The following is a 26304-nucleotide window of genomic DNA, read 5'->3' on the forward strand; positions in this document are numbered from 1 at the left end:
CACATTGGGATCTCAGCCTAGTCTTATACTGCCTCACCAGCTCCCCATTTGAATCCATGGCGACCTGTTACTACATACACGTATCCATGAAGACACCCTTTCTCATAGCCATCACATACGCTCCATGGGGGAAATACGGCTCTCGTGGCGAACCCCCGTACACAGTTTTCTTCCAGGATAAGGTCACGGTATGATCACACCCAAAGTGGCGACCCAAAGTATCGTCATTGTTTTATCTGAACTAACATAGTCACCTTCAATCCTTCTTCCCTAAACCACATGGGAAAAAAGCAAGAAGCCACATTGCACATCTTAGGTGTTAGAAGGGAGCTTGCCTTTTATCGCGACAGAACTAAACTGTTCAGAAAATCACCATGATTATGCCTGTCTTTTACAGAAGGATCAAGAGGATCTGCCATATCTAAGCAAATACTCTCAGTATGGATTTCAGAATGCATTCATCTTTGCTATGGGCAACATAACCTACAACCACCGCTAGGAGCTCAAACTCATTCTACTCAATTGCTTTCCACTTAGATAGCCTTCCTGAAAAGTGTGCCAGTTATGGACATTTTGTAAAGCAGCTACCTGGATGTCAACATACACATTCATACATCATTACTCATCACCCAGGACTTGGCATCAGATACTGTACTAGGACACACTGTCCTATCCTCTTCAACAAATCCAACTCCGAAGCCCCAGCCTACTAACTAAGGGCACTGCTCTACAGTCACCTAAATTGGAGCACCCATAGGGAGACTACTAGAAGAAGGGAAGGTTATTCACCCTGTGTAGTAATTGAAGTTCTTCAAGATGTGTCCCCCTGTAGGTGTTCCACTACCAGCCCTCCTCCCCTGTGTTTAGGAGTTCAAACATGGACTCTGCGGTAGAGAAGGAACTGTGTGCGGGCGGTTGGACTGCTAAGCGCTGTGTGCCCGCTGCTCGCAAGGCGAGAGGGGGAGGAGTGCAAGTATGGTTCAACAGGCACTGCTACCGAAGAGCTTCAATCCTAGACACAGACACAAGCACACCTAAAGTGGAGCACCTAGAGGGGAACACATCTCAAAGAACCTCAGTTACTGCACAGGGTGAGTAACCCTCACTTCCCGGGCTTAAACAAGAAAGGGTGGCAGGAAGTATCTTAGGAGTCCTTGATTCTGGAATTCACTTTCCCCACGATAGTCTGTAATAACCTGGATTAATAGACTGCCAGAGCATGTTGCCAAGATTTGTTTTCATAGGTTTTTCCATGGGGGAGAGTTTCAGTTTATGTGGATACAGGACAGTGAAGAAAAGGTAATATGGTCCATATCTACAGTTTTAGTTATTTGTATTTTGTGCATTTGTGAATGTACCTAAAGCAATGTAGAGGTGGTTTTCAAATAAATAAGAAATAATCCAAAAAATAAATGTCTCCTGTTCTCCATGCTCAAGATATGGGTAATGGGAAGAGGGTGTGTAGTCTTCTCCTATCTGTCATAGCATCAGTAGCTAAGTCAGCAGCACCCTTGAGGGAAGCTGGCTGTATAGTCCTCCAGACACCTGGGTTATTGTCTCTTCCCACCATTGTTCAGAGAGAAGATGGACTCCAAGTCATTGCACTGGAAAAGATAGTCCAAATAAGTGAGATGAGAAGGAGCACTTCCATGAGACCTTAGATTCACAGCACCAAAGCTCTCCTTGCCTAAAAAGGTCCCCTCCGAATACCAGAGAATCCTTTAGGAGTGAAATTTACACTTGATGTAGGCATACATGTGTGACAGTAGAGACTTTATCCCCTTGTTTGAGTGATGTGTACCTTTATCTGGTGGCAGAATATTCACCAATGTAGTAGATTCAGAAGATATTTCTATTCTCCCCCTCCCCACCTTTACCTTTAACTGGGGATTTTAGATTTCCCCCTCTCCCCAGGTTTATAATTTTTTTGGATTGCAGCAGCCGTTTGGTGGCCCTTGTGTGATGAGCAAACATTTAGAAATAAATGCATCAAATCCGTGACTAATCAAAATAAATACAGATATGTATTTAGACTTCAAGGATGAAATCCTGACACACACACACACACACACCCCCAGAGTCAATGAGAAAACTCCGATTGATGTTAGTGTTGCCAGAATTTTACCCCAGAGAAATAACATAAGAGACGTTTGAGATTAAATTGGTAAGCAACCAAGAGTTTGAACGAGTAAGGAGTTGGGAACATGTTTTTAGAGTTCATCTGCTATGGTTGTTTGTTCTAAAACTATATAAATACTGGCCAGACAGATTATTTCTCTGTCTCAAATTAAACTGTGATGTGTATCAAGGTAAGAACCAAAAGTACAAATCAATCTTAGAGTTCATAAAATAACGAGGAGTCCGGTGGCACCTAAAAGACTAACAGATTTATTTGGACATAAGCTTTCGTGGGTAAAAAACCCACTTCTTCAGGTACATGGAGTGAAAATTAGAGATGCAGGCATAAATATGCTGCACATGAAGAAAAGGAAATTACCTTACAAGTGGAGAACCCGTGTTGACAGGGCCAGTTCAATCAGGTTGGATGTGGTCCACTCCCAATAACTGCTGAGGTGTCTATACCAAGAGAGGGAAAGTTGCTTTTGTAGTGAGCCAGCCACTCTCAGTCCTTATTCAAGCCCAAATTAATGGTGTTAAACTTGCGAATGAATTTTAATTCTGAAGTTTCTCTTTGAAGTCTGTTTCTGAAGTTTTTTTGTTGAAGTATAGCTATTTTTAAGTCTGTTATAGAATGTCCAGGGACATTGAAGTGTTCTCCTACTGGCTTTTGTATGTTACCATTCCTGATGTCTGATTGTGTCCATTTATTCTTTTACGTAGAGACTGTCTGGTTTGGCCAATGTACATGGCAGAGGGGCATTGCTGGTACATGGCATATATCACATTAGTAGATGTGCAGGTGAATGAGTCCCGGATGATGTGGCTCATGTGGTTGGGTCCTCTGATGGTGTCGCTAGAGTAGATATGGAGACAGAGTAGGCAACGGGGTTTGTTACAGGGATTGGTTCCTGGGTTGGTGTTTCTGTGGAGTGGTGTGTGGTTGCTGTTGAGTATTTGCTTCAGGTTGGGGGGCTGTCTACAAGCGAGGACTGGCCTGCCTCCCAAGGTCTGTGAGAGTGAGGGATTGTTTTCCAGGATATGTTGTAAATAGTCAATGATGTGCTGGAGAGGTTTCAGCTGGGGGCTGTACGTGATAGCCAGTGGTGTTCTGTTATTTTCCTTGTTGGGCCTGGCCTGTAGTAGGTGACTTCTGGGTGCCTGTCTCACACTGTCAGTCTGTTTCCTCACTTCCCCAGGTGTATTGTAGTTTTAAAAATGCTTGATAAAGATCTTGTACGTGTTTGTCTCTGAGGGATTGGAGCAAATTTGGTTGTATCTTAGGGCTTGGCTGTAGACAATGGATCGTGTGATGTGTCCTGGATGGAAGCTGGAGGCATGTCGGTAAGTATATCGGTCAGTAGGTTTCCGGTATAAGGTGGTGTTCATGTGACCATCACTTATTTGCACTGTAGTGTCCAGGAAGTGGATCTCTTGTGTTAACTGGTCCAGGCTGAGGTTGATGGTGGGATGGAAATAATTGCAATCATGGTGGAATTCTTCAAGGCCTTCTTTTCCATGGGTCCATATGATGAAGATGTCATCAGTGTAGCGCAAGTAGAGCAGGGGAGCTAGGGGATGAGAGCTGAGGAAGCGTTGTTCTAGGTCAGCCATTAAAATGTTGGCATACTGTGGGACCATGCAGGTACTCATAGCAGTGCCACTGACTTGAAGGTATAAGTTGTCCCCAAATCAGGACAAATCACATGATCCATTGTCTACAGCCATCGTAACTCCAGCTGGTGTGCTGATCCAAGTCCCTGATCCTACACCATTGAAGTCAGTGGGAGCTTAAACATTGAATTCAGTGGGCACAGGATGTTGCCTCACTTTCTTTGCTCAACGGTTCATGAACACAGAGCAGTAAAACTCAGCAGAAAAGAAAAATCACATTACATACTGCTCAATGTAGTCTAATGAGCATGATGCAATATATTACATCTTTGACAGATTCCCACCCTTACAATATGGTAAGAGATACAGTTGATAGCATATTTAAATGAAAATAAGAAATGTTTATATCCCTTATTGTGGAAAATATCAAAGATAATGAGTAAAATTTGAAAAACGTTAGAAAAATAAGTATGTATTCTGTGCTTTCTGACAAGTCAGAAGGAGGCTCATTTGCAATTTAAAGGTGTTAAGTTCTATATATAAAAAGTCAGTTTCTCTGCCATAAATTTTAATATTTGACCTTTCTCTTTTACACATTTTTTTAACAGGGACCTAAAGAACAATCTTATTAATATTATAGATCCAGGTGCTTTTATGGGGCTTCCATCTCTAAAAAGACTGTAAGTATCTTATTTAGTTTTATGATTTTTTTCAGATTCCAGATTAAGTTTGAGGGGTTGGCAGTTTAAAAGCAAACACAATCACCATCTCCTGTAATTGAGCACATTTAATGTAGAAATCATTGAAAGACCACACATGAAACTTTGTTGCCATTTTCAGAGCTGCTTTTCTGAGTGGAGCCATGCTTTGGAGAGCTACGTGTGGCTTGCCAGTCTTTCATAACCAGATTTATTGGATATTTTCTGTCAGTAATTGCGCTATCATTCTTCCTGTGTATTATGTCTTGAGCCACAAGTGGCTTCATATTCATCTAAAGCTTTGATGTCATCAGGAATAACCCTCTGAAGTACAGAGAACTACTTCACAGTGACTTCCTTTAAAAGGTCATAGAAGAATACCAAGTCCCTAGTTATTAATATCTTAGTGAAAGTTACAGTGCTGTTAATGCCACTTTATTAAGGTTGTGCCAACTCTCCCTATTATACATATTTCTTGGATTTCGGTCTGGGCTATAAAAACTTGCCCCAGGCTGAAACTTGGAAAACAAGATCCCAGCATGAGAACCATCCGTTTTTATTCCTTTCTCTGAAAGATTTTCAAAAATCTGTGGGGCAGCTTTTAAGTTATAGAATTTTTAGCGATGTTTAGTATTCATATACTGTGGTGACCAATGCTCTAGAAATATCTTAGTCGCTCCTAATTAGCTCATGTTATAGGCACTATATAAATCAGTCAGTCAGATCTCAGCTCAGAAAAGAACTTAAGCATGTGCTTAAAATTTAAGCATTTTAAAAAAATTAAATGCTTAACTGGCTCATCTCACAGCTCGTTTCTTTGGTACCTCTAACCTGCTCATGTGCAATAGTGGGAGTAGACAGCATAATACTACAATGGCGCCAAATCATTCATCTCTAACAGAACTCTGAGAGTGGTGACTGGTAACTGCTCCTCTTCCCTAAAGGTCCTCACCCGTGGAGTGCTGTGAAGAGTTATAAAACTGTCAACAGTATGCTGATGATTCAGTTGTATGTCTTGTTCTCCATTAATGCAACCACCACCACTAAGGGCTAGTCTACACTGACAATGTTAAAGCGTTGCTGTGGCAGTACCTTAACGTGGCTTGTGTAGTTGCAGCAGAGCACTGGGAGAGAGGTATCCCAGCACTCCAGAAGAACCACCTCCACAAGGAGCCAGTTAAGCATGGCTCCCAGCGCTGGTGCACTGTCTACACTGGTGCTTTACAGAGCTGAAACTTGCTGCGCTCAGGGGGGTGTTTTTTCACACCCTTAAGCGAGAAAGTTGCAGTGCTGTAAAGTGCCAGTGTAGACAAGGCCTGAGTTGTCCAAATACTGTGAAGACATCAGGTCCTGGAAGAAAAGCAGCTGGCTGAAATTCAGCTCAGGCAAGACTGAAATAATGCTGTCTGGAAGGGAGAAATGTTTGGAAGAGCTTGTTAGAAGTGGTGTGAAGCCTCTGGGTCCTGTTTGAGTCCTCATAAGGCTTGGATGTTCATGTAACATCTAAAAATACTATTTTTACCTCCATTGTGCAATGAGCACCTTCCCACAGTGTTCTTCTCCAGATTGGATTAGTGGGAGATGCTGTATTTGAAGCTTAATGTGAAAACAATGCACGGGCTGCTGCTGATTGAAAACCTCTATGGTTTGGGCTGCTGTGAACTCATCAAGCCCATCAGCTGTTGCCAGTTTAAGACCTTGGTACTATCTTCAAACCAACAAATGGACCAAGCCACAGCTATATTAAATCTATTAACCACTGAGACGGTTGTGCTGCTCTGGGGAGGTGTGGATTGCAAAGACCATAATGAAGCACCTGAGAACTAGAGAGAGAGCATGTTTGCGGGGCTCTGACTATGGAATGAATATCCAGAGGAGTTCAGGCAAATCTAGAGATCATCTTTAGGAAATGATGTAAAACCTTCTTTTTTGGCAAAGTGTTTCCACCAATTAAAAAAGAATGCCCACAGTACTAAAAGCTCATCTGTTTGCCCTGCCTCCTACGTAAAAATGCAAACAAATCAATCAACCAATCAAAAACGTAACCTTTTATACTCCAAAACAGGGAAGAGCCAGAGGATCCATGAGGTTCATTAGGGATTTTATATGGAAGGTGTTGTGATACTTCAGTGATGGGTGCCACCATAAAACCTTACGATAGATAGATAACGTGCTAAGAGCCAAAAGGCCTCTTCCAACTCCATAAAATTTGTAGGATCTTGAAAGAAACTGGTTGGTAGTAATTAATTTTTGAACTCCTCAAAACTATAGTGATTGTAAAATGCATGTGCCTTCCATGACTTTCGATGGTGGAAAGTCCTCACATGGATTCTAGCAGTTTATCTGTCATTGAAAAAAAAAAAATCTGTTATGCCTAAAGGGAAATTAAATTAGGTAATCATCTTTTGAAGACTTAAAAAATAAGCAGTTGAGGGACCAAATCTGTGTTCCTTACATTAAGTAGTATTTACATGTACAAATATTCCAATGAAATTTGGGCCTAGAGGGCTGAATTTTCTTTAGTGGGGCCATTTTGCAATTTGAATAATCTACACTAGAAACTTGCTGGTATAATAGTGTTGGTTACGGGTGTGATATTTTTGACATTTCTGTACTGGCAAAAGCCTTAGTGTGGACAAAATTTTATTACCACATAAAATTGCTTTTCACAATGTCACATATTTTGCTCTGGGATCTTGTATAAACTATACTGGCAAAAGCACCTTCTTATTGGTATAAGCTGTGTCTGTGCTACGAGTGTATGCTGGTATAGTTATGACAGCAAGCCTTTCCTGTGCTGACCTGGCCTAAGTAACAAAAGCATTTTGAAAGAGTTCAGCACGTAGTCGAATAGGCCAACATCTTCTGTTTTCTGTTCATGAAGACTATGTTTAGCATGACCCATTATTCAGGTAACCCAGTTAAAGTACCTTTTTTGTGGTGTGTGTGTGTAATATATATATATATATATATATATATATATATATATATATATATATATATATATATATAAAATGATGAAATGAAGCAATTAATATTTGTTTTGCTTTTTCTCCTTGTAGAGATTTAAGTAACAACAAAATAGGCTGCCTGAATGCAGATATATTTAGAGGACTCATAAATCTTGTTAGATTGTAAGTATAATTCTGTTGTACATGTTTGAGAGAGAATTTATAGTTCTCATTTAATTCAACCTTTCTTTTTTATTTCAGTGGGACTACTAATGCTTAAAGTTGAGCACAAGCTTAAATGCTTCACTAGATCAAGGCCATAATGGTTACATTGCGTTGCCTACAGTCGGCTCGTCAATGGGAGAATAAAGAATAGAACCAGTCCCATGCCCTGTCTGCTGTTGCCTCCCCTAGTTTTGCATTCTTGGAAAATATAGGAAAGAAGAAAAAGGGGTACTTGTCTGTAATACATATTTTCCCTAGAAGACTATTTCAGCATTACATTATCTTTTAACTTTTGTCCTTTATGCCAGAGCATCAAGGTGACTATCCTCCTTGTAGAGAACTTGATGAGATGTCCTTTGGACACACAGAAGGTTTGGGGTTTTTCTAGTTGGCAAAAAAGGTTGTATTCCACAGACACAGAACACTCCCTTTGCCCCATGTGTTGCTTGATGTCTCTGCAGCACTTCCAGATGAGCCACATAAGAGAAAATCTATGATGTGACCCCCCCTTTTTTTTTCTTTTTCTTTTTCTTTTTTTTTTTTTTGGTAAATGGTATATCTAAGCAGGTTGTTTTCTTGCACTACCTTTCTGGTAACACTGATTATTTTCCAACTTTGAAATAAAATTTAAATATGCTTTTTTTTCTGGTGTATATTTCAACATAAGTGTCATTTTAAACAAAAATGAGATATTTGAGTTGAATAGTTTATTCTCAAACTCATAATACTTCCAAATAAAAGAGAAGAATGGGGGAACATCTTTGGTGTTAGGGTTCTCTAGCTGAGCCATCAGGCTTACATTGTGATGTCTAATGTTTTAAAGACTGCTCCCATGTCCTCTTTTGATGACTGTATTTCATAAGTTACTTTTAAAAAATAAAAATACATTTTGAAAGAGGAAATTTATGTTTAATTACATAACTTAGTGTCAAATATATTGCTTAAGTATAAAACAATTTAATTATTGCCATTTTATGTCCTAGAAATCTTTCAGGGAATTTGTTTTCTGCACTAACACAAGGAACCCTTGATCATCTTAACTCACTAAAGTCTTTGTAAGTATATATTAATTTTGGTTTTAATTTGTATGATCTTAGATAAGTTTTTCAGCGATTTTAAAAACCAGTTTAAAAGGGTAAACATGGTGAGCTTCAGTAGACATTTTTTTGAGTGCAAAGCAACTAAATTAAAGCAAACAATATTTTTGATTCTGACAGATCTACACATTCAATGCTATCCCAATTAGACATTGGCAATTTAGATTTTGTTTTGTTTTTTAAACATATTATAACAATATATTTCTGAGTAGGCTTGGATTGACATGGGTGCAGAATTTTGCACGAGAAAATGGTACAAGGGTTAGTCATAGTTTGAAGATGAAAAGTACTCTGGATGTAATTTTCAGAAGTACTCAATCTTTGTCTAACTCATCTCTGTTTTGAAGTCAGTAGGATCAGAGTTAGGCCATCACTGAGAACTTTTGAAAATCCCACCCTACAGATGCCAATTATTATTTTGTATTAAATAAAGTTTTGGCCTTTTTGTCTTATTTTACAAATGAAGAAAGGTTTCAGAGTAGCAGCCGTGTTAGTCTGTATCCGCAAAAAGAACAGGAGTACCTGTGGCACCTTAGAGACTAACAAATTTATTATTTATTATTTAAATTTGTTAGTCCTTAAGGTGCCACAGGTACTCCTGTTTTTTGCAAATGAAGAAAGGTACTCTCCAAAAGTTTACAGTTCTCCAAGAACAAAAAGTGTGACTGTTGGATATAAAAATTCGTGTCTCCATCTCATTCTGTTTTTCTCTTTGCTCCTTTAGCAGCCCTTAGTTCCTTTATTGTGATACTGTGTATGTAGAAAGTGGATGAATTACTTCATGACAATCTGACTGTTAAAAGTTTGTATATTCTGTGACAGCTATGTAGGTTGGGCTGCCATATCAGGAGTCTTACAGAGTCTCTAGCTGCTGGCACTGGTCATAAAGTGAACTCTCTCCTTATTCCAAGGCAGATAATGCCTCCTCTCAAGTCTGATTATTATTTGTGGTTTATTTCTTGAGCTCTAATACTCTCAGCACTGTACTAATAAAAATGGTCCCTGTCCTGAAGAGCATGAGTCTGTTTAAGAACTTAATGAGCGTGCTACAACATCCTGGATATCAATGTTAGTATTTAAAATGTGTCTTTAGGAATTCCTGTTAATAAAGACCAAAAGGCTTGTATCAGAACTCCCCAGTTAGGAATGTATATTGTTTCAGTGTTAAGTGTTTGTGCTTTGGCTTGTATAAATCTTTAGGGCACTGTTCGCTGTTGCTGTGAAATAATAAAATACACATGAAGTAGAGATTTTTAACAAAGATGAAAAACAAATCAGTTCAGACTGAGGGGCCCTTTGTTTTTTAGACAATATTTAGATATATAAATTATTGTTTCCTGACTATAGCAGACTTTTTAATGGGGATTTGGATGTCTTTGTACCAGGACGTGTTATATTATACGTACAATGAGAGGATTTTATGAATCAATGAAAATCAGAAATGATGTGGAAAAGGCCTATTTTAATCATAGCGAAGTTACTGGGGTTTCATTTAATGGGAAAAAAACACACACGGTATTAGTGAGTGTAGTATAGCCTGTAATGAGAGAAACAGGCAACACATCTGAGTGACCACTGCATAGAACTTGTTTTTAATCTGTATCTTAACCTTATACCATTATAGATTTTTTTTTTTTTACTCTTGCTTCTCTACTAAATAAATAAATAAATAAACCTCAGTCAAGTGGAGAGTATTATTCAAATAAACTGTTATTGTGCCCATGAATTTGCTCATGTAAGCACCAAAGTTACTGTACTCCCTCTGCCAAAGAAGTTATTACAAATTCTTTTTTGTCTTCAAGGTCCATAGATCCGTTAAACCTGGCTCTGGCTTTGGCTCAAGCAGTGTGCAACTACTTAGGCAGAACCAAACCCATCAGTCCCTGATAGGGGTGGGCATGGTCAGCTATATCTGACAGTTGTTCATTGCTTTCATAGCTTCAGACCTTCTGTGAGAACTTTTGTTTTTGAGTGAGTGTGTGTGTGTGTGTGTGTGTTACACACTTATATCCCCATGACCAGAAACACAGCTACAGAATGTAAATATATGGCCAAAATAATTCATTTATTTTATATATATATATATATATTATTTTTATATCTATATATAAATAAAAAGTATTTTGGACATAAATTTGCATTCTGTAGCTGTTTCTGGTCCTGGGGATGTAAGTGTGTAGTTCTTTTCTACTGCTGAGGCACCATCAGTGCCCCCCCCCCCCCCCCACACACCATCACAGAGTGCAGCACGGAGAAGGGCAAGAAGAAGGGGAAAGCACAGACGTGTTGTTTTCTCTACCCCACTTGTGGAATGCCTGTGTGGGGATTACTGTGTCTTCTGTGAGTTAGGAGCCATGCACATCTCAGTGAAGCCAGCTCGGGCAGGGTCCTTCATGGAGTCCCTCTCTCAAGCCAGGAGTGGCATATCTAGACCCAGACCAGTAGAAGCACAGGACCCCAGGATAGCTCCAGGGTATTCCTTGCCCTTCTAGGGCAGGAGTGTGATTCCTCCAGCAGGTTTTGAGTTACTGCCAGCCTCAATAGAGCACTGAGGTCAGAAGAGATCTGGTAAATCTCAGGATTTGGCTGACCCAGATCTGGCATAGTAATTTTTCTCCAGGGTTGGCCACCTCTCTACAGATTCAGTAAAGCTTCCCTCTCAGGAGATGCAGGAAAAGCATTCAATTCTGGGCATAAGAAAGATTGCTGCCCATCAGTTAGCAGATCCCTAGAGCTCTCCCAGCAGAATTGTCCCATTCACTCTCAGAATCTGATGGGCATTCATTCAGACAAACAAGAAAAGGAAAATGGGAAGGACATACAGGGACTAGTCTCCGTGGTCATTGGACACCTTCCTTTTCCCAGGTCCTCATAGGAGGGGGGGGAAAAAAAGCGCATCCCTAAAGAAGGCTGTGGTATGCCAGAAGGCTAAACTTGTGTGCAGGCACAGGAGTCCTTCCTCTTGTCTCTTCAGAGTCTCCTGATGCCAATTCTTTAGGGAGGAGCAGATTTAAGAGAAGGAAATACAAACCCAGATCCTGCTCAGTGTCCTCCTTAGTTTCAGAACAGGAACCATAGGAGGAAGAAAAGCAGGAAAACTCTTCTAGTTAAGAGTTTGTGCGCAGGCAGTATTGGCATGGATCCAATTCATGGCATGAAGTCCTCACATTTGATGAACTACAGCACAAATAAATGACTTTAGTTTAAATCGCTGCTGAATAATAATCTAGAAACTGTTTTTTAAACACACAGTACAGTATAGTGCAATATTCTTAACTTTTGCTATTATTGACACTTTTTCACTTTTGTAGTTTAGGCATACTTAATCCTGCTTCAGCATGAAGGGGAGGGGATTAGATGACTACGTGAGGTCCCTTCCAGTTCTACATTTCTGTGATTCTATAGGAAATTTGTAGTAAATTGTGATAGGCATTCTAAAACTAATAGGAGAGTAAACATAAAAAACTGAATATTACATTTATTATTGTGATTATCTGTCTTTTGCATGTTACAGAGAATTTCAGACTGATTATCTTCTATGTGACTGTAACATTTTGTGGCTGCATCAGTGGTTAAAGGAAAGAAATATAACAGTACGTGAAACTAAATGTGCTTACCCCAAGTCATTGCAAGCACAACTAGTAACATCAGTTAAGCAGGAGCTTCTAACGTGTGGTAAGAATTCTAGATAAATGACACTTAATAATTAATGCATACTGGGTTTATTTAGTGTGAGTAGCTAATCCTTTATTTTTTCTGCTTTCCTTCAAATTGGTACTTCTATGTAGTGTTTATAGTGATTCCTTCTACTAAGCTGGTCCACAGATTGACAGTAGTCTTCAGACTGCCTTGCTGCTTCTGGTATCAGAGGGAGAGTTGTTGTCTAGGCCCCTGATCTTACCCTTGGAGGAGCAATCCTCTCAAAAACAGCAGTTAAACTTGACTTCTTACATGAAAAATAGAGAACTGGTGGGTTTGTCCTCCATTTCTCACGTTCTTCTGTCAGACTGCTTAGATCTGAGTTATGTAAAACCCTCCAAGTCTAAAGCCCTAATAGTTAAAAGGAGAAAGAGATTGTCCTATTCACCTCTCTCCCTCCTTATCTTTCTTGGAGACCAGTCAATCCATAAAAGAGCCAAATAAGAAATTTGAGGTGTCCTCAAATGAAACGGTAAAATCCAAGAGAAGAGAATCAGAAGGAACCTGTTGCTTTGCTGGGCCAGTTGTCGGTTCAAAGCTAGATGCACAGAGAGTGAAACTCAGGAGAAACTTTCTTTAGCAGTTTTTTTCAAAGAATACTGAGGAGTTTGTTAGCATTCCTAGGTCTTCCCCAAGATGATCCTTAAAGAGGAAGAACAAGAAGAATCAAGTGGATGGGTCACTGAAACCTCTAGAAGTATTGCCCATCAGGCTCAGAAAAGACCCTTACATTCTCCTAACATAGCTATGTAGGCCCACTCAAAGCTGACCAGCTAAGACACTTTAAAGGTTTTGGATTGTGTCTACACTAGTTGTAAAGTCAAGTTTAAAAGACACGTTTAGGTGGCATGTTTTCCAACACTACCTATTTTCCTAACCTAGATAGGTCCAGTGGTTCTGTGAGTCTTTAGAGGGCTACATAAGTCACGTTCTTTATGCTCTCTTTAAGTATTAAAATTGTGGTAAATCCCACCTACTTTTGTACAGTTCACTATCCTAATTCAGGACTAACTTCTCTGAATGATACGTTGAGAACTGTGTACAAATGTCCTATTATGAGGATTACTTCTCATTCTGTTGTCAAAACTGGGAGTTATCAAGAATATTAAGCTCTCAGTATAAACAAGTATACTACTTTCATATCAATTGGTGATTGTAAAGTTCATGCAGCATGGGACTGGGAGTGTGGGTTTCTGTTTGTAGCTGTAAGAGTAGTTCACTCTGAGATCATGATAAAATTGCCTAAATTTACCTATCTGTAAATCTTAAACATATTAACATATATCACTTGAAATTTTGAAGGTTGCTTAATATTTGTAAAAAATATATAAATGCACAGATTTGTTTTATTTGTATTGCTTTTTTTTTTTTTTTCTGGAACTAGATTGGCAAACAGCTTCTGTAATTCATTAAACTGACTGAATACAGTTTTTGAAAGATACAATTAGCCCATTGGAGGTCAATTGAAGATGTGAGTCGTTATGAAATACAGTTTATTTAAATCCTTCCCAGCTCTTTTTTTTAAAAAAGCCAGCTAAGACAGAGATCTGATTATATCAAACTATATTCCAAAGGAAAAAAATTTCTTATTTTGATGAATACTAAAATTAAGGGTTTTTTTTCAGAGTGGATCTATAAAGCATAGTATCTAACTATATTTTTAAATTTGAAGTTTTGTTGATTTTTTTTTTTTTTTTTTTTTTTTGGTCTCTTGGATTCTAGAACCTCCTCTTGAATTACCATCTTTCTACATGACTCCATCTCATCGTCAGGTTGTCTTTGAAGGAGACAGTCTGCCCTTCCAATGCATGGCTTCATATATTGATCAAGACATGCAAGTGTTGTGGTATCAGGATGGGAAGATTGTTGAAACTGATGAATCTCAGGGTATTTTTGTTGAAAAGAACATAATTCATAATTGCTCGTTGATTGCAAGGTAAATTCCTTGTGAAAAACATCTGCGTAGAGTGGTGGTCGAAACCCCCTCTCCCCGGTTCATATTGCTTAGTGAAGTGGTTGGTGGCAAATAGCCTCTTCTCAGTTCTTATTGATGTGAATATATAAACTGCAACAGTGAGGGTTTGGAAGAAATGACCCCTGTCAGACAGTATTACATAATGGCAATTCATAGTCATTATGACAGTGAATAATCATTGGGCCAGAGAGAATGTGAATGATCCTATATAACCTGGTGGTTAGGGCACTCTTGTAAGAAGTAGGACACTGAAGTTCAAGTCTCTGCTCCAATGACTATTTAATTATTTATACAAATTGGAACAGCTTCAGTAGGAGAGATTGAGACCCACACCAGAATATCCCATATACTAGTGCCTATGGCACTCTCTTCTGTAGTAAGGAAAATGCAAGTTGAAATCCCTTCTACGCTCATGGGATGGGGGGAATTGAACCTGGGTCTCCAACAACTCAGGTGAGTGCCCTAACCACTGGGCTTAATTTTTTTTCTTTGAGTTGCTGATGTATATTCCACTCAGATATGTGCATACCTAGGGCATCAAAGCCAGAGAACTCTACCTAGGAGTATCCCTCAGAGCAGTGCTCATGCTCTGTGCCTCCAGCCCTTCCCCTAGCTATTTACGGGCTGAGAGAACACCCATGGAACCATTTATTAACAATGGACAAGATAAGTTAGGAATGTAGAGATGAGGTAAATTGTAGGTTGACCGTGAACAATGTATGAACAGGGCATGCTACACAGGAATTGGTTCCTTCAGAGTAACCAAACCAATCCCAAAATGTCTGATGCAATATAATGTGTAGATGTATATAAAGGAAGAGGTTTTTTTGTGTAACTTTTGGTGTTTAGTATGCCCACAACCCACCCCATATACTTGAGTCTGATCAACTAAGCATAGCTTTGCTGTATGCCAAATAAAGGAACTCGGGTGACAAAATCTGGAGTTGAATTGTATTTTTTGGATCCCAGAGAACTGGATGAAGTGTTCTGGATAAGCAGAGTGGAAAAGGTCTCAGAGGGACTCCTAGTAAACTTCCTGTGTTACATCAGCATATGGAGTAGCTCAGATCATGCCTCCACAGAGATTGTGGGCACATTCGATTAGGGCCTGAGCAACGTTGATAGCATTCCTCAGTGATATTTCAGTTTTGGACATTTGCAGGGCTGCTACCTGGTCTCTCTATGTACTTTTTACCAGTCACTATGCAATTTCTGCTGTGACTAGGTCAGATGCAAAGTTTGAGAAGGCGGTCCTGCAGTCATTTTTAAGTAGACTTTGATTCCCAGCTCTTAGGAGTGCTGCTTGTGAGTCACCTGTGTGGAATATACTTCTGCAAACCCTTGAAGAAGAAAAGATGCTTACGTACTGTATTGTAACTGTTCTTCTTCAAGATGTGAGTGCAGATGTGTATTCCATGACCCACCTTCTATCTTCTGCATCAGAGTCTCTATTCTTGACATTCGGTACAAAGGAACTGGTGGGGGTGTGGGGGCAGGGTAGCTCTGCTCTTAAATAGTGAGCACTACCCCATAAGTAACATTAGGCAAAGTTCTCTGGCTTTGGTGCACTGAGTGAACACATATCTGAGTGGAAAACACATCTGCACCCCCATCTTGAGGAACAACAGTTATACAGGTAAGTAACAGTCTTTTGTGAGACTACCACCTCCCCGCCTCCTCAGTCAATTTGTTAGACCCAAAACAGATATTTTCAACTCACTAAAATGTTTTTGCAATTTTTCTATGCAGATTGACTCAAGCCAAAATTTTCATTTTGAATTTTTTTATGTCTTCCAACTAACTTAAAAATCAGTTTTGCCTGTCTGTAACTATAGCAAACAGATCTGCTTTTGTAGGGTGATGGATTACATGACCTACTAGATCTCTGCCACAGTTAATTACTAGTTCTTGGGCTCATGGATAGTTGGTTCCCAGTTTTTGTAAGGCCATTCACAGACATGTTACTGAGCTGCTTCTATGGTCTTTCTGAGCACTATTCATCCTTTAATAAATGCTTTTCATACATTTTGCTGAAGTTCAATAATTTTTTTTGTCTTAATAGCATCTTGACTATCTCAAATATTCAAGCTGGATCCACCGGCAACTGGGGTTGTCATGTGCAAACCAGACGTGGGAATAATACAAGAACTGTAGACATTGTGGTGTTAGAGAGCTCTGCACAGTATTGCCTTCCAGAGAGGGTTGTCAACAATAAAGGAGATTTCAGGTTGGTGACAGCAAATTTGTTTCATGAAGAAGTGTTGTCTGTTTGATTCTGCTTTTCAATTAGGAGGTTATGCTGAAAGGCACCTTACTGGTGTGTACTCTTGCATAAGATGTAATGAGTTCTCACATTTCTAATTATAGTAAATTAGAATATGGCTGAAAGAAATGCCTTTTAACCCATATTGCACGAATCCTTTAGAAAAGAAATTAACAGTAAAGTATGATATTCTAAATATGAAATATAGCTGTTCTAATGAACAGAGTTTTTGAAGTGGCTTGTAACTTAAAGTTGGAACACAGGCTAATACAGGGTTTTTCTTCAATATTAGTATTCTACTTCCAAGTTTTTCATTGTCTCCCATATATGAAATCACTACAACAGTACTATGAAATATCTCGTCCTTTTAAATAGTACAATAATTGTAATGAGTGCCATCTCCTTTTTATAATAGTTCGTACTGCCCGTGGCTGCTCTAGTTTTCCATTGTGTTGGTTATCGCAGTCTATCTTGTTTTTATTCTTTATTTATCTTTTCACCTGTTTTCCCTTTTCTGATCTTTTTGCTGCTGGTCACTCTAACACATTACTTCTGGAGGTGCCAGCTATCACAATTAGATTCCCTATATGTAAGGTAATTCTTTTTCTAACTTCTCTTTTGCACCTTACTGCAGTAGTTCCCAGTGAGAAACAAAATGTTGTTAGCATGTGTGTCTTCTATTGGTGCTAGTTTTCTTACATTTATAGCCATTTTTCTTATGATTCATTTACTTGTGCTGGCTTAAAAGGTACTTCCTGGTATTTTTCTTTTGTAAACCCCTCTCCTATCATTCCACCCCCCATCCCTAAGTTGGAGCTCTTTGTAGCTCGTATCTAACTTCTTTATAGGCAATCAAAAACTGTGGTTCTCAAACTTATTTGATCATGTCCCCCTTCTTTGTGTCTGTGTTAGTTTATGCTCCCACCACACAAGTATGTATACAGATGAAAATAAATATTGCACTCCGCCAGTGCAATCCTTAAATATTAAAAACAGTAAAGCATTGACTCAAACAGAGCCATTCAGTTATACAGTTCTGTAAATTTTAAGTGAGATACTGCTTACTTGCATCACTCTGTTGTTACTAGTGTAATAGTGCTTTTTGGAGGAGAGCAATTCCATCCTGGGTTGGATGCTTGAGACAGCTATCAATCCCCTTCTATCTTGTATTAAATGTGCACACCACATTGTAGCAAACTGATTAACGTATAGATGGCAATGATTTTGTATAATGCTATGCAAGCTTAACAGAAATCCATCAAAATGCTTGGCGCCATCTAGAGTCAAATGCACCAGGACCTGATATGCCTGGAGGAATCTGCTTTGCTGGTTATTCGTTGCTGTGAGTAAAATGTGCACAGTATGGTTTTTTTGTTTTTCCTCCCCTCCCCCCCCCCCCAATATATTCAGCATCCCTGAGGGCACACCTCCCAGTTAGAGAACCTCTGATCTAAAAGACCTTACATTTTTCACCAGGATTCATCACCAAATTTGATCCGCTGGTTGGATCATTAGCTTCCCCGGCTTGGGACTGGCTACTGACAGAGAGTGCGATGTGAATGCTAATAGAAATCAAACCGCCAATACATAAGCATGAGGAAATACTTTTAGTTAGCCTCATTAATCCATTTTGGGATGAAATCTTGGATTCTGTTGAAGACAGTGGGAGTTTTGCCATGACTTCAGTGGAACCAGATTTCACCCATGATGTCTAATGTATCTGTGACTTTCTATCTTTTGGATGGATTTTAAATCTCAACCTTCCCTTTTTAAAATTAAATTATTTTGTAGTTGAAAGGCTTACTCTAATACACTTGCACTCTGGTGATGCTGCAACTACCCCTGTGTAAGCTTGTAGAAAGGGTCTTCTCAGGTTCTCCTTCAAGTGATGGTCCCTATTATATTCCATTGAGGCTTATGCACGTGCACCCAGAGCCGGAGCTTTTCAAAGTAGTAGTGTCTGATGTTCCACGCATGCACCCTTGCATTGCCTCATGGTTTCGCCCAAGGTGCTAAAGGGTGGGTTACACTGACCACGTCTTGAGTTCCTTCTCACCACCGCAAGATCGGAGCCGGAGTTTCTGCTTTTCTCTCATTGTTGGTGACGCACTTTTGAAACTTTCTAGGAAAACTATTTTTATTCTTGTACATAGTTAGGATTTTACTGATTTTGTAGTAATTTTAGTGTTCATAGTCATTTTTATAGGATTAAGGACTTTGTGATGCTGTTTCAGCAGTTTCCCGCCAACTCTCCTTCCCCCCCGTGTCTGGGGATGGGAGTGTTGCCGCAACAACTGCAGGATCAACCAGGTTGGCCAGATTGGAGTTGTGGCCCTAATATTCGCCTTCAGAACCATCTCACTCAACCTGGAAGGAATCCACTGTCTCACTGCCCCGTCCTTCATCAAGCAGACGTCCAGAACCAGGGCTGGACAATACACCAGTCAGCCCGGCTCCTACAGTACCATTGGATCTGGAGAGAGTCCCCTTGTTGTCCCCAGATGCAGCTGTGTCATCGATGCCCTCCTCTCCCCCAGATGACTACCGTCAATTTCAGGAGCTGCTCAGGAGAATAACTAATGCTCTTCAGATCCCATTGGAGGAGGTGCAGGACAGTCTACTCCTCCATGCACCAACCCATGGACACCGTTCTCACCATCCCACCAGAAGTCCTCTCCTTCCTCTGATGGTGGACAGTCCCGCTCCAAGTTTGATGCAGTCAGCCCTTCCTCCAGTCCTCACTGAGTGTGACAATCATAACAGATGCATTGCTCGACAGCTGGGGAGCCCACATGGGAGATTGCATGTGTGACAAATTGCCGGCACTACTTTGAGGGGTTTCGCGCTTTCTCTTCTTGGGGAGGGTTCAGGGCACCGTTTCTCGCCCATGAACTATGGTATTAACTGCCCCACTAGTGTCCTAGAGGAGGGGAGTGGAGAAGGAGGGACTCAGGCCCGCCCTCTACTCCAGGTCCCAGCCCAGAGGCCCTAAGGATAGCGGTAAACCGCTTGAACTCGCGGTTCCTTCCCCTGGGCTACTTCTCTCTCCTGCCCTTCAGCTTGTGGGGCTTCCTGCCCTCCCTCTGCATAAACCAGGTGTCCCTTTACCTACGGTCTTGGTCTTAGCCCACCGCAGCACTTCTCCAAACTCTCCTCTGCTTCCCTCCAAACTGCTCTCTGCTTCAACTCCTTCTCCTGTCTGATTGAAGCAGGGGGGTTTTATCAGGTGCTCTAATTGGCTTCAGGTGCTTTAATTAATCTATAGCAAACTTTCTTCCCTCTACAGGGAATAAGGGTCCCTTCTAACACTCTCCTGCTGCCCTCTGGCCATGCTGTATCACACATGCTACAAAGAACTTGGATCACTGGAGAAGGCAGGATGCATATCAAGATCCTGGAACTTTGGGCAGTATGCAAGGCATGCCATATATTTTACCATCCATCCATTCTCATCATGTTCTCGTCATGTCTGACAACTACGATTTACTATGTAAATGAGTAAGAAGGCACAAGGTTCCTGTGCTGTGCTTGGAAGCAGTGTGCCTCTGGAAATGGTGCATTGCCCACAGTAGCTTCTTGTTGGTGGCTGGCCTACCTACCAGGGACCCAGAACATGATTGCTGCTGATCTCCGCAGGAACTTTGCAATTGACCATGAATGTGAATTGTACGGCATGGTAATGGTGGACATTTTTGGTCAGTGGGAAGCTCCTGTCGGGGACCTCTTTGCATCTCACACCAACACCAAGTGCATTCAGTACTGCTCAAGGGGAGGACTCGATGTCCACTTGCAGAGCGACACCCTTGTTGTTGATTGGTTGGACTGGATCAACTATGCCTTCCCTCCCCTACCACTTTTACCAGGCATCCTTCACAAACTCTAGGAGAGGGCAGTGGTTATCCTGATCACTCCATTCTGGCCTCACCAGTTCTGGTTTCCTCTGCATGTCGAAACATCCTCCACTTCCACTCCCGACATTTCCGGAACTTCTCACACAACACAATGGTAGACTCAGACACACAGCTCCATGGACACTTTATCTGACAGCTTGGTTTTTGGATGGACACTTGTGCTAGCACGAGAATGTTCATCGGTAGTACAAGATGTCCTCTTCAGTAGCAGGAAGGACTCCACGAGATGATCCTACCAAGCTAAATGGGTGCATTTCACGGAACAGTCTTGCCCTCAAAGCTGTTGGCATCCTGATGCTCTTAAACTATTTCCTGTATCTGAAGGCCTTGGGACTCGCTGTCAGCTCCATCAGGGTTCATGCAGTGGCTTTTAGCATTTTCCATCCTCTGGTGGAGGGACATTCAGTTTTTACCCACCTTTTGACTACCCGATTCTGGAAGGGCCTTGTACGTAAATACCCACCCATTCAGCCTATCATTTCTCAGTGGGACCTCATCCTAGTGCTTACATCATTAATGAACTCTCCCTTTGAACCCCTGGCCTCCTGCCCCCCCTCTCTTTTTTTCCCATGAAGGTTGCTTTCCTGGTTGCTTTCACCTCTGCAAGAAGGATTGGCAAACTAGGAGCCATGATAGCAAACCCCCTTTTCACCATGTTTCATAAGGACAAAGTTTCGCTGCGCTTGCATCCCAAACTTCTGCCAAAAGTGGTTTCCCACTTCCACCTCAACCAACCCATACATTTGCCAACCTTCTTTCCCAAACTACATGCCTCAAATGAGGAATGGTGGCTTCATACCCTTGATGTCCGTAGGACTCTGGGCTTTTACCTACAAAGGACAAAGCCTTTCTGGAAGTCTCCTAGAATATTTCTTGCCATAACAGAGAGAATTAAAGGGCAGGCCATCTCCACACAGAGAATCTCAAAGCGGGTTTTAGGGTGCATTACGCTCTATCAGTTATTGAGATGGTCCCATTCCACGAGAGCGTGAGCATCAACTACTGCTGCACTCCACTAGGATACTGCTTGTTAATCACACTTGGTGTAATACAAGAGGGACCATCACTCAAAGGAAAAGGGGAGGTTACTTACCTGTAACTGGGGGTTCTTCAAGATGTGTGGTCCCTATCTGTATTCCAATCCCACTTTCCTTCCCCTCTGCTGGTAGATCTGTGGTGGAGAAGGAACTGAAGATGATGTCAATCTGCCCCACCCTTTATCGCCTGGGGTGAAACCATGAGGCAATGCAAGAGCGCATGCACAGACTGAGGGACGCTACTACTTTGAAAAGCTCCAGGTGCATGCTCATAACCCTCTTTGGAATACAGATAGGGACCACACATCTCAAAGTTACAAGTAAGTAACTTCCCCTTTCTCACATTTTTTGCAGGATTGTTTGGGTGCATCACACCCTTTTTGTTGCATGTTGCTCTGCCATTAGCTCACTTTCGCCTGACATCCTCTTTCCCTTGTCTTCATCCTTCTTGATGAAATACATAATGAAATTTAAGATCTGGGAGCTTTTTTAACTTTTATATTTGGGGGAGGGGACTGTTACTTTACTTTAATATTCCTTGGCCCCTCTTCTTCCACACTACTCCCTTCAGTTGAGTCACTCAATCTTACTTTGCCTCCCTGTTCTGTGCTGAAGTCCTGCAAGACTCAGTCAATAAGCCTGTTTATTTCATTGTTAATGTTTGCTAGTTAAGGGTTTACACTGACTCCCAAAATAGCTACAGTCATGCAAGCATATAGGAAACTCTTTTGTTGTATTTGTCAATTAAAAAAAATTAGAAAGTAGAGATACATATAAAAGACTACATACCAGACAATTTTAAGATTTTTTTTTTTAAACTAGCTTATGTTTTGACTAGGGGAAAGGGATTTATTTGTATTTCTCAAACCAAAACTTCTAATGCATTTTTTTAATGTCTAAAAGTACTTTCACTGAGCTAAAATTCGGTTTGAGACATAAGTATTGGTCTAAAGGATACTTTGTATGGTCAAGCTCCCTACTGGAATTACTGATTAATTCAATTATAATGGTGTAATGTGAAAATAAAGGAACACAATAAAAATCTTCCTCTTAGAGTGATTGCTATTTGTTAGAGGAAATGTATTGTATTGGGGAATAGGAGTTTACTTCCTGTCTTGAGTCTGAAAGGTGAAGAAAATTGAACAGATGCAAGCTGTGTTCATTAAAAAACATACACAGTCATTTAAATCACTTATGTTTTTTTTATGATACAATTGTGAATTTTTCTTTTCTGATTTGCCATTAGAGGTAGAAACAGATGGTAAAGGCTTATTTTAAAGTGTACTCCATTAAATTAACCTGTGCTGCTCAGTGATTGTTCACTGTAATAGGATTTTGCCCCTCTGGAATTCACTGGAAGGAAATAAGGTTTCAGAAAATTCTCTTTCTATCAGGGGGTTCACTATAGCTGGGCTTACTATAGCAGACTTCCATTTGTAGTACTGAAACAGTAATAATAAAGAGGAATTTTTTACCTTTGAGACTATATGGAAATCAGGCTTTGACTCAAAGAGGAAATTATTGTGAGCAGATGGCTGTAAATGTTCCTAGGTGAATTTACTTTTATAGTTTTTAGTTTAGATGGATAGGGTACTGTTGGAAGTGGCTGGTTGTTTCTGCTTAGAATTTGTTTCAACACTGAAGTAGTAGATCTGAAATGCAGCTCTTGCCCAGTCAAAAAAGTAGCATATGCGGGATAGGGTAGAGAAATATTTATATTTGGTTCATTTAGTGGTAGTTTGGTTGATGTGTGAATTTATAAAGACCAGTTCAACATTGTTTTCATAAATACAACTTTTACATGAGTAGGTGTTGTTTAATATGTCTTATTCAAATAACCTTGAATTAAATTAAGGAGTACTTGTGGCACCTTAGAGACTAACAAATTTATTTGAGCATAAACTTTCGTGAGCTGCAGCTCACTTCATCGGATGCATTCGGTGGAAAATACGGTGGGGAGAGTTATATACATAGAGAACATGAAACAATGGGTGTTACCGTACACACTGTAACGAGAGTGATCAGGTAAGGTGAGCTATTACGAGCAGGAGAGCAGGGGAAACCTTTTGTACTGATAATCAAGGTAGTCCATTTCCAGCAGTTTACAAGAACATCTAAAGAGCAGAGTGTGGGGGGGGAATAAACATGGGGAAATAGTTTTACTTTGTGTAATGACCCATCCACTCCCAGTCTTTATTCAAACCTAAGTTAATTGTATCCAGTTTTCAAATTAATTCCAATTCAGCAGTCTCTCGTTGGAGTCTGTTTTTGAAGTTTTTTTGCGGATACAGACTAACACAGCTGCTACTCTGAAACCTTGAATTAAGTTATTACTCATGACTATTAAATGTAAATCATATGTATATCAAAATATATACTAGCTTTTTTGTTTCAATAAATCCTTCAGCTGTTTATGTTTAAAATAGTTTTAAGCTGACAGCATTCATATATCTTGAATATAAAAGATAACTTGGTTTGAAAATTATTACCTGCCAAAGATGATAAATCTGAAGAATGACTGACCCACTGGATTTATAAGATGGTAACCTAAATATAACTTTTTTAAAAAGTACCTAAATGTTAGATCATTAAATCAGAATTTATTATTATTAAACAAATTTTGAGTTGTTTACATTGGGTTCTGTGTGAGGATTGTAGTTTACATTTGTAAATATTTTAATTTCATTTTGGGGGAAAGAAGACACAAGCTCATAAAACAGAATCTGCTTTTCCTATTTTAAATTCTGTTTCGTGACAGTTCATTTTTTTTAAAATCATAATTTCAACCTTTACACGGTCATCTCTTTTTAGCAATAAATGATTTTTTTGGAATCTTTTTAAAAACAAACAGTGTGGTTGTTCAAATATGCTTATTAGCTATTGGATAAGTAGAGAAAGATACGCCTTCAGGGTCACTAGAAAATTAAAGGTGCACTAAAACCTTCATTTCCACTTAATGGCCTTGCTGGCTTTGCTGCAGGCGAGTCCTCCATGACTAGTAGCACATTTTCCACAAAAGAGGTTCAGATCAGAGGTCCTGCATGTTCTGCCTTGGTTTCATCAGCGAGAGAATCAAGCTCAGTCTGTTGGCTCTCATATAACTCAAACTGCAAGTGTAGATCTAAGACGGCTGGGAGATCCTATTCTCCCTCTTGTGAGGCTTCCAGTTCACACACACACAACTGGACCACTTTTCTGTTACCCAAGGTTCTCAGAACCCAAAGCAGTGGTAATTTAACTGTTTCTCTCAAGGCGATGTCAGGAATAAATTAATGGGGACACAGCTCTTCCATCTGATAAATGGAAGTACAAACCAGTGCTTTTATTTAAAACTACTTTTTTATTAAGTCTCAAGCACACACATACATATATGCTTTCACAGTAGGTTCAGAGCATTCCAGACATTTATATTTACCCAAAGTCTGAGATGGCTTCGAGGAATCAGCAACCACCCTTCCGTGAGCCCTCCTTCCGTTCAGCTGCTGGGGAGTTTAGGTGCCAGATCCTTGCCCAAAGAAAAGCTTCCTCAGACAGCTCCAAAGCGTATCCTTTTGCCTAATCTTTTATAGCTAACAGAACACACAACTCATAGTGACTTCTAATGGGTCACCATAGTAACCTCTGGTGGGTCACCAATTCTCCTAATTTCAGCACTCTACTCATTATCTCTTATCATTCTAGCATTTCTATTCATAACAATAAAACGTATATGTTAGGGGCACTTAACCAAGGTTGACTATCCAAACATTCCTTCCATTCTTATGGTCCGTTAACTATGTCCCATCCTCCCATTCTGTTTAGCAGAACTGAAAACATGCAGCTGTTTAACCTTGCCTTTCAGGACCTAAGATTATTCCTAGTTATGTGGTATTTGATTTTCAGATAGCAATGGCTGGACGCACACAAATGGCTGGACTGCAATACTGTCAAATTCTGGGGTTACACTCCAAGTAAAGGTTTGCTCTGCTAAAAGGTTTTAGAGGAGTTCCCCCTTCTCCTTACCTAGTTTGATACAGATTTACTAGACAGTAGATTCTGAAATAGAGAGCATAAGGAGGATCTTAGTGCTTGGCTAAGGAACTCCTGGAGTTCCTAGCCTCCTTGCCCATTAGGTCCACCTGATGGAAGAAGTACAGATGTCCCAGATGGGAATCTGCCCTGTCTAAAGAAAGATGTTTGTCTCCTTGTTGGCTTCCACTCGTCTACAGAAGGAAAGGAGAAATAATATGCACTTCTTGCATAAAATATCTTTTTTGGAATGTCATAACATTTTCCCGAATGTGGGCAAGTACATCAGGATTTTAAAACTGTGCTGGGAAAGATCATTTACCCATTACTCAATCTCTTTAAAGCAGTGTTGCTCCAACTTTTTGCAGTCTAACCAGTAGCAGAATCTGTCCATACCCCCATCCCCACTCCATTACTGCATAGCTAAGGCTTCCTTAGCAGCAGAGCTTGGGCTGAAGGCAGAGCTGGGGACGGAACCTGGGGATGGGGTCAGAGCTGGGGCTAGAGGTAGAGCTGGTCTGTGGGTGGAGAGGGAATGAAGGCAGAGCTGGGCTGGGGCTGGGGCTGGAGAGAGAGTGGAGCTGGGCTGGAGACAAAGAAGGAATGAGGCTAAAGTGGGGTTGGAGACGGAGCTAGGTGGGGGGCAGAGCGGGACTGGAAGTGTGGTGCTTCCTCCCCGCCCCCTTGAATGTTCCTCCTTGCCCCGTT

General features: G+C 40.4%; 1 protein-coding gene across 1 annotated transcript in view; it reads left to right on the plus strand.

Moving 5' to 3' along the window:
* ADGRA3 (adhesion G protein-coupled receptor A3) overlaps positions 1 to 26304 on the plus strand; it is a 130208-nt gene that overhangs the window by 47791 nt on the left and 56113 nt on the right. Inside the window, exons 3-8 of the mRNA XM_074951601.1 lie at positions 4341 to 4412; positions 7493 to 7564; positions 8590 to 8661; positions 12218 to 12378; positions 14125 to 14338; positions 16440 to 16604. Of these exons, the coding sequence (XP_074807702.1) occupies positions 4341 to 4412; positions 7493 to 7564; positions 8590 to 8661; positions 12218 to 12378; positions 14125 to 14338; positions 16440 to 16604 (756 nt within the window). The remainder of the gene's footprint in view (positions 1 to 4340; positions 4413 to 7492; positions 7565 to 8589; positions 8662 to 12217; positions 12379 to 14124; positions 14339 to 16439; positions 16605 to 26304) is intronic.

This window comes from Natator depressus, chromosome 4, assembly GCF_965152275.1.
Source record: "Natator depressus isolate rNatDep1 chromosome 4, rNatDep2.hap1, whole genome shotgun sequence".
NCBI classification, from domain to species: Eukaryota; Metazoa; Chordata; order Testudines; family Cheloniidae; genus Natator; species Natator depressus.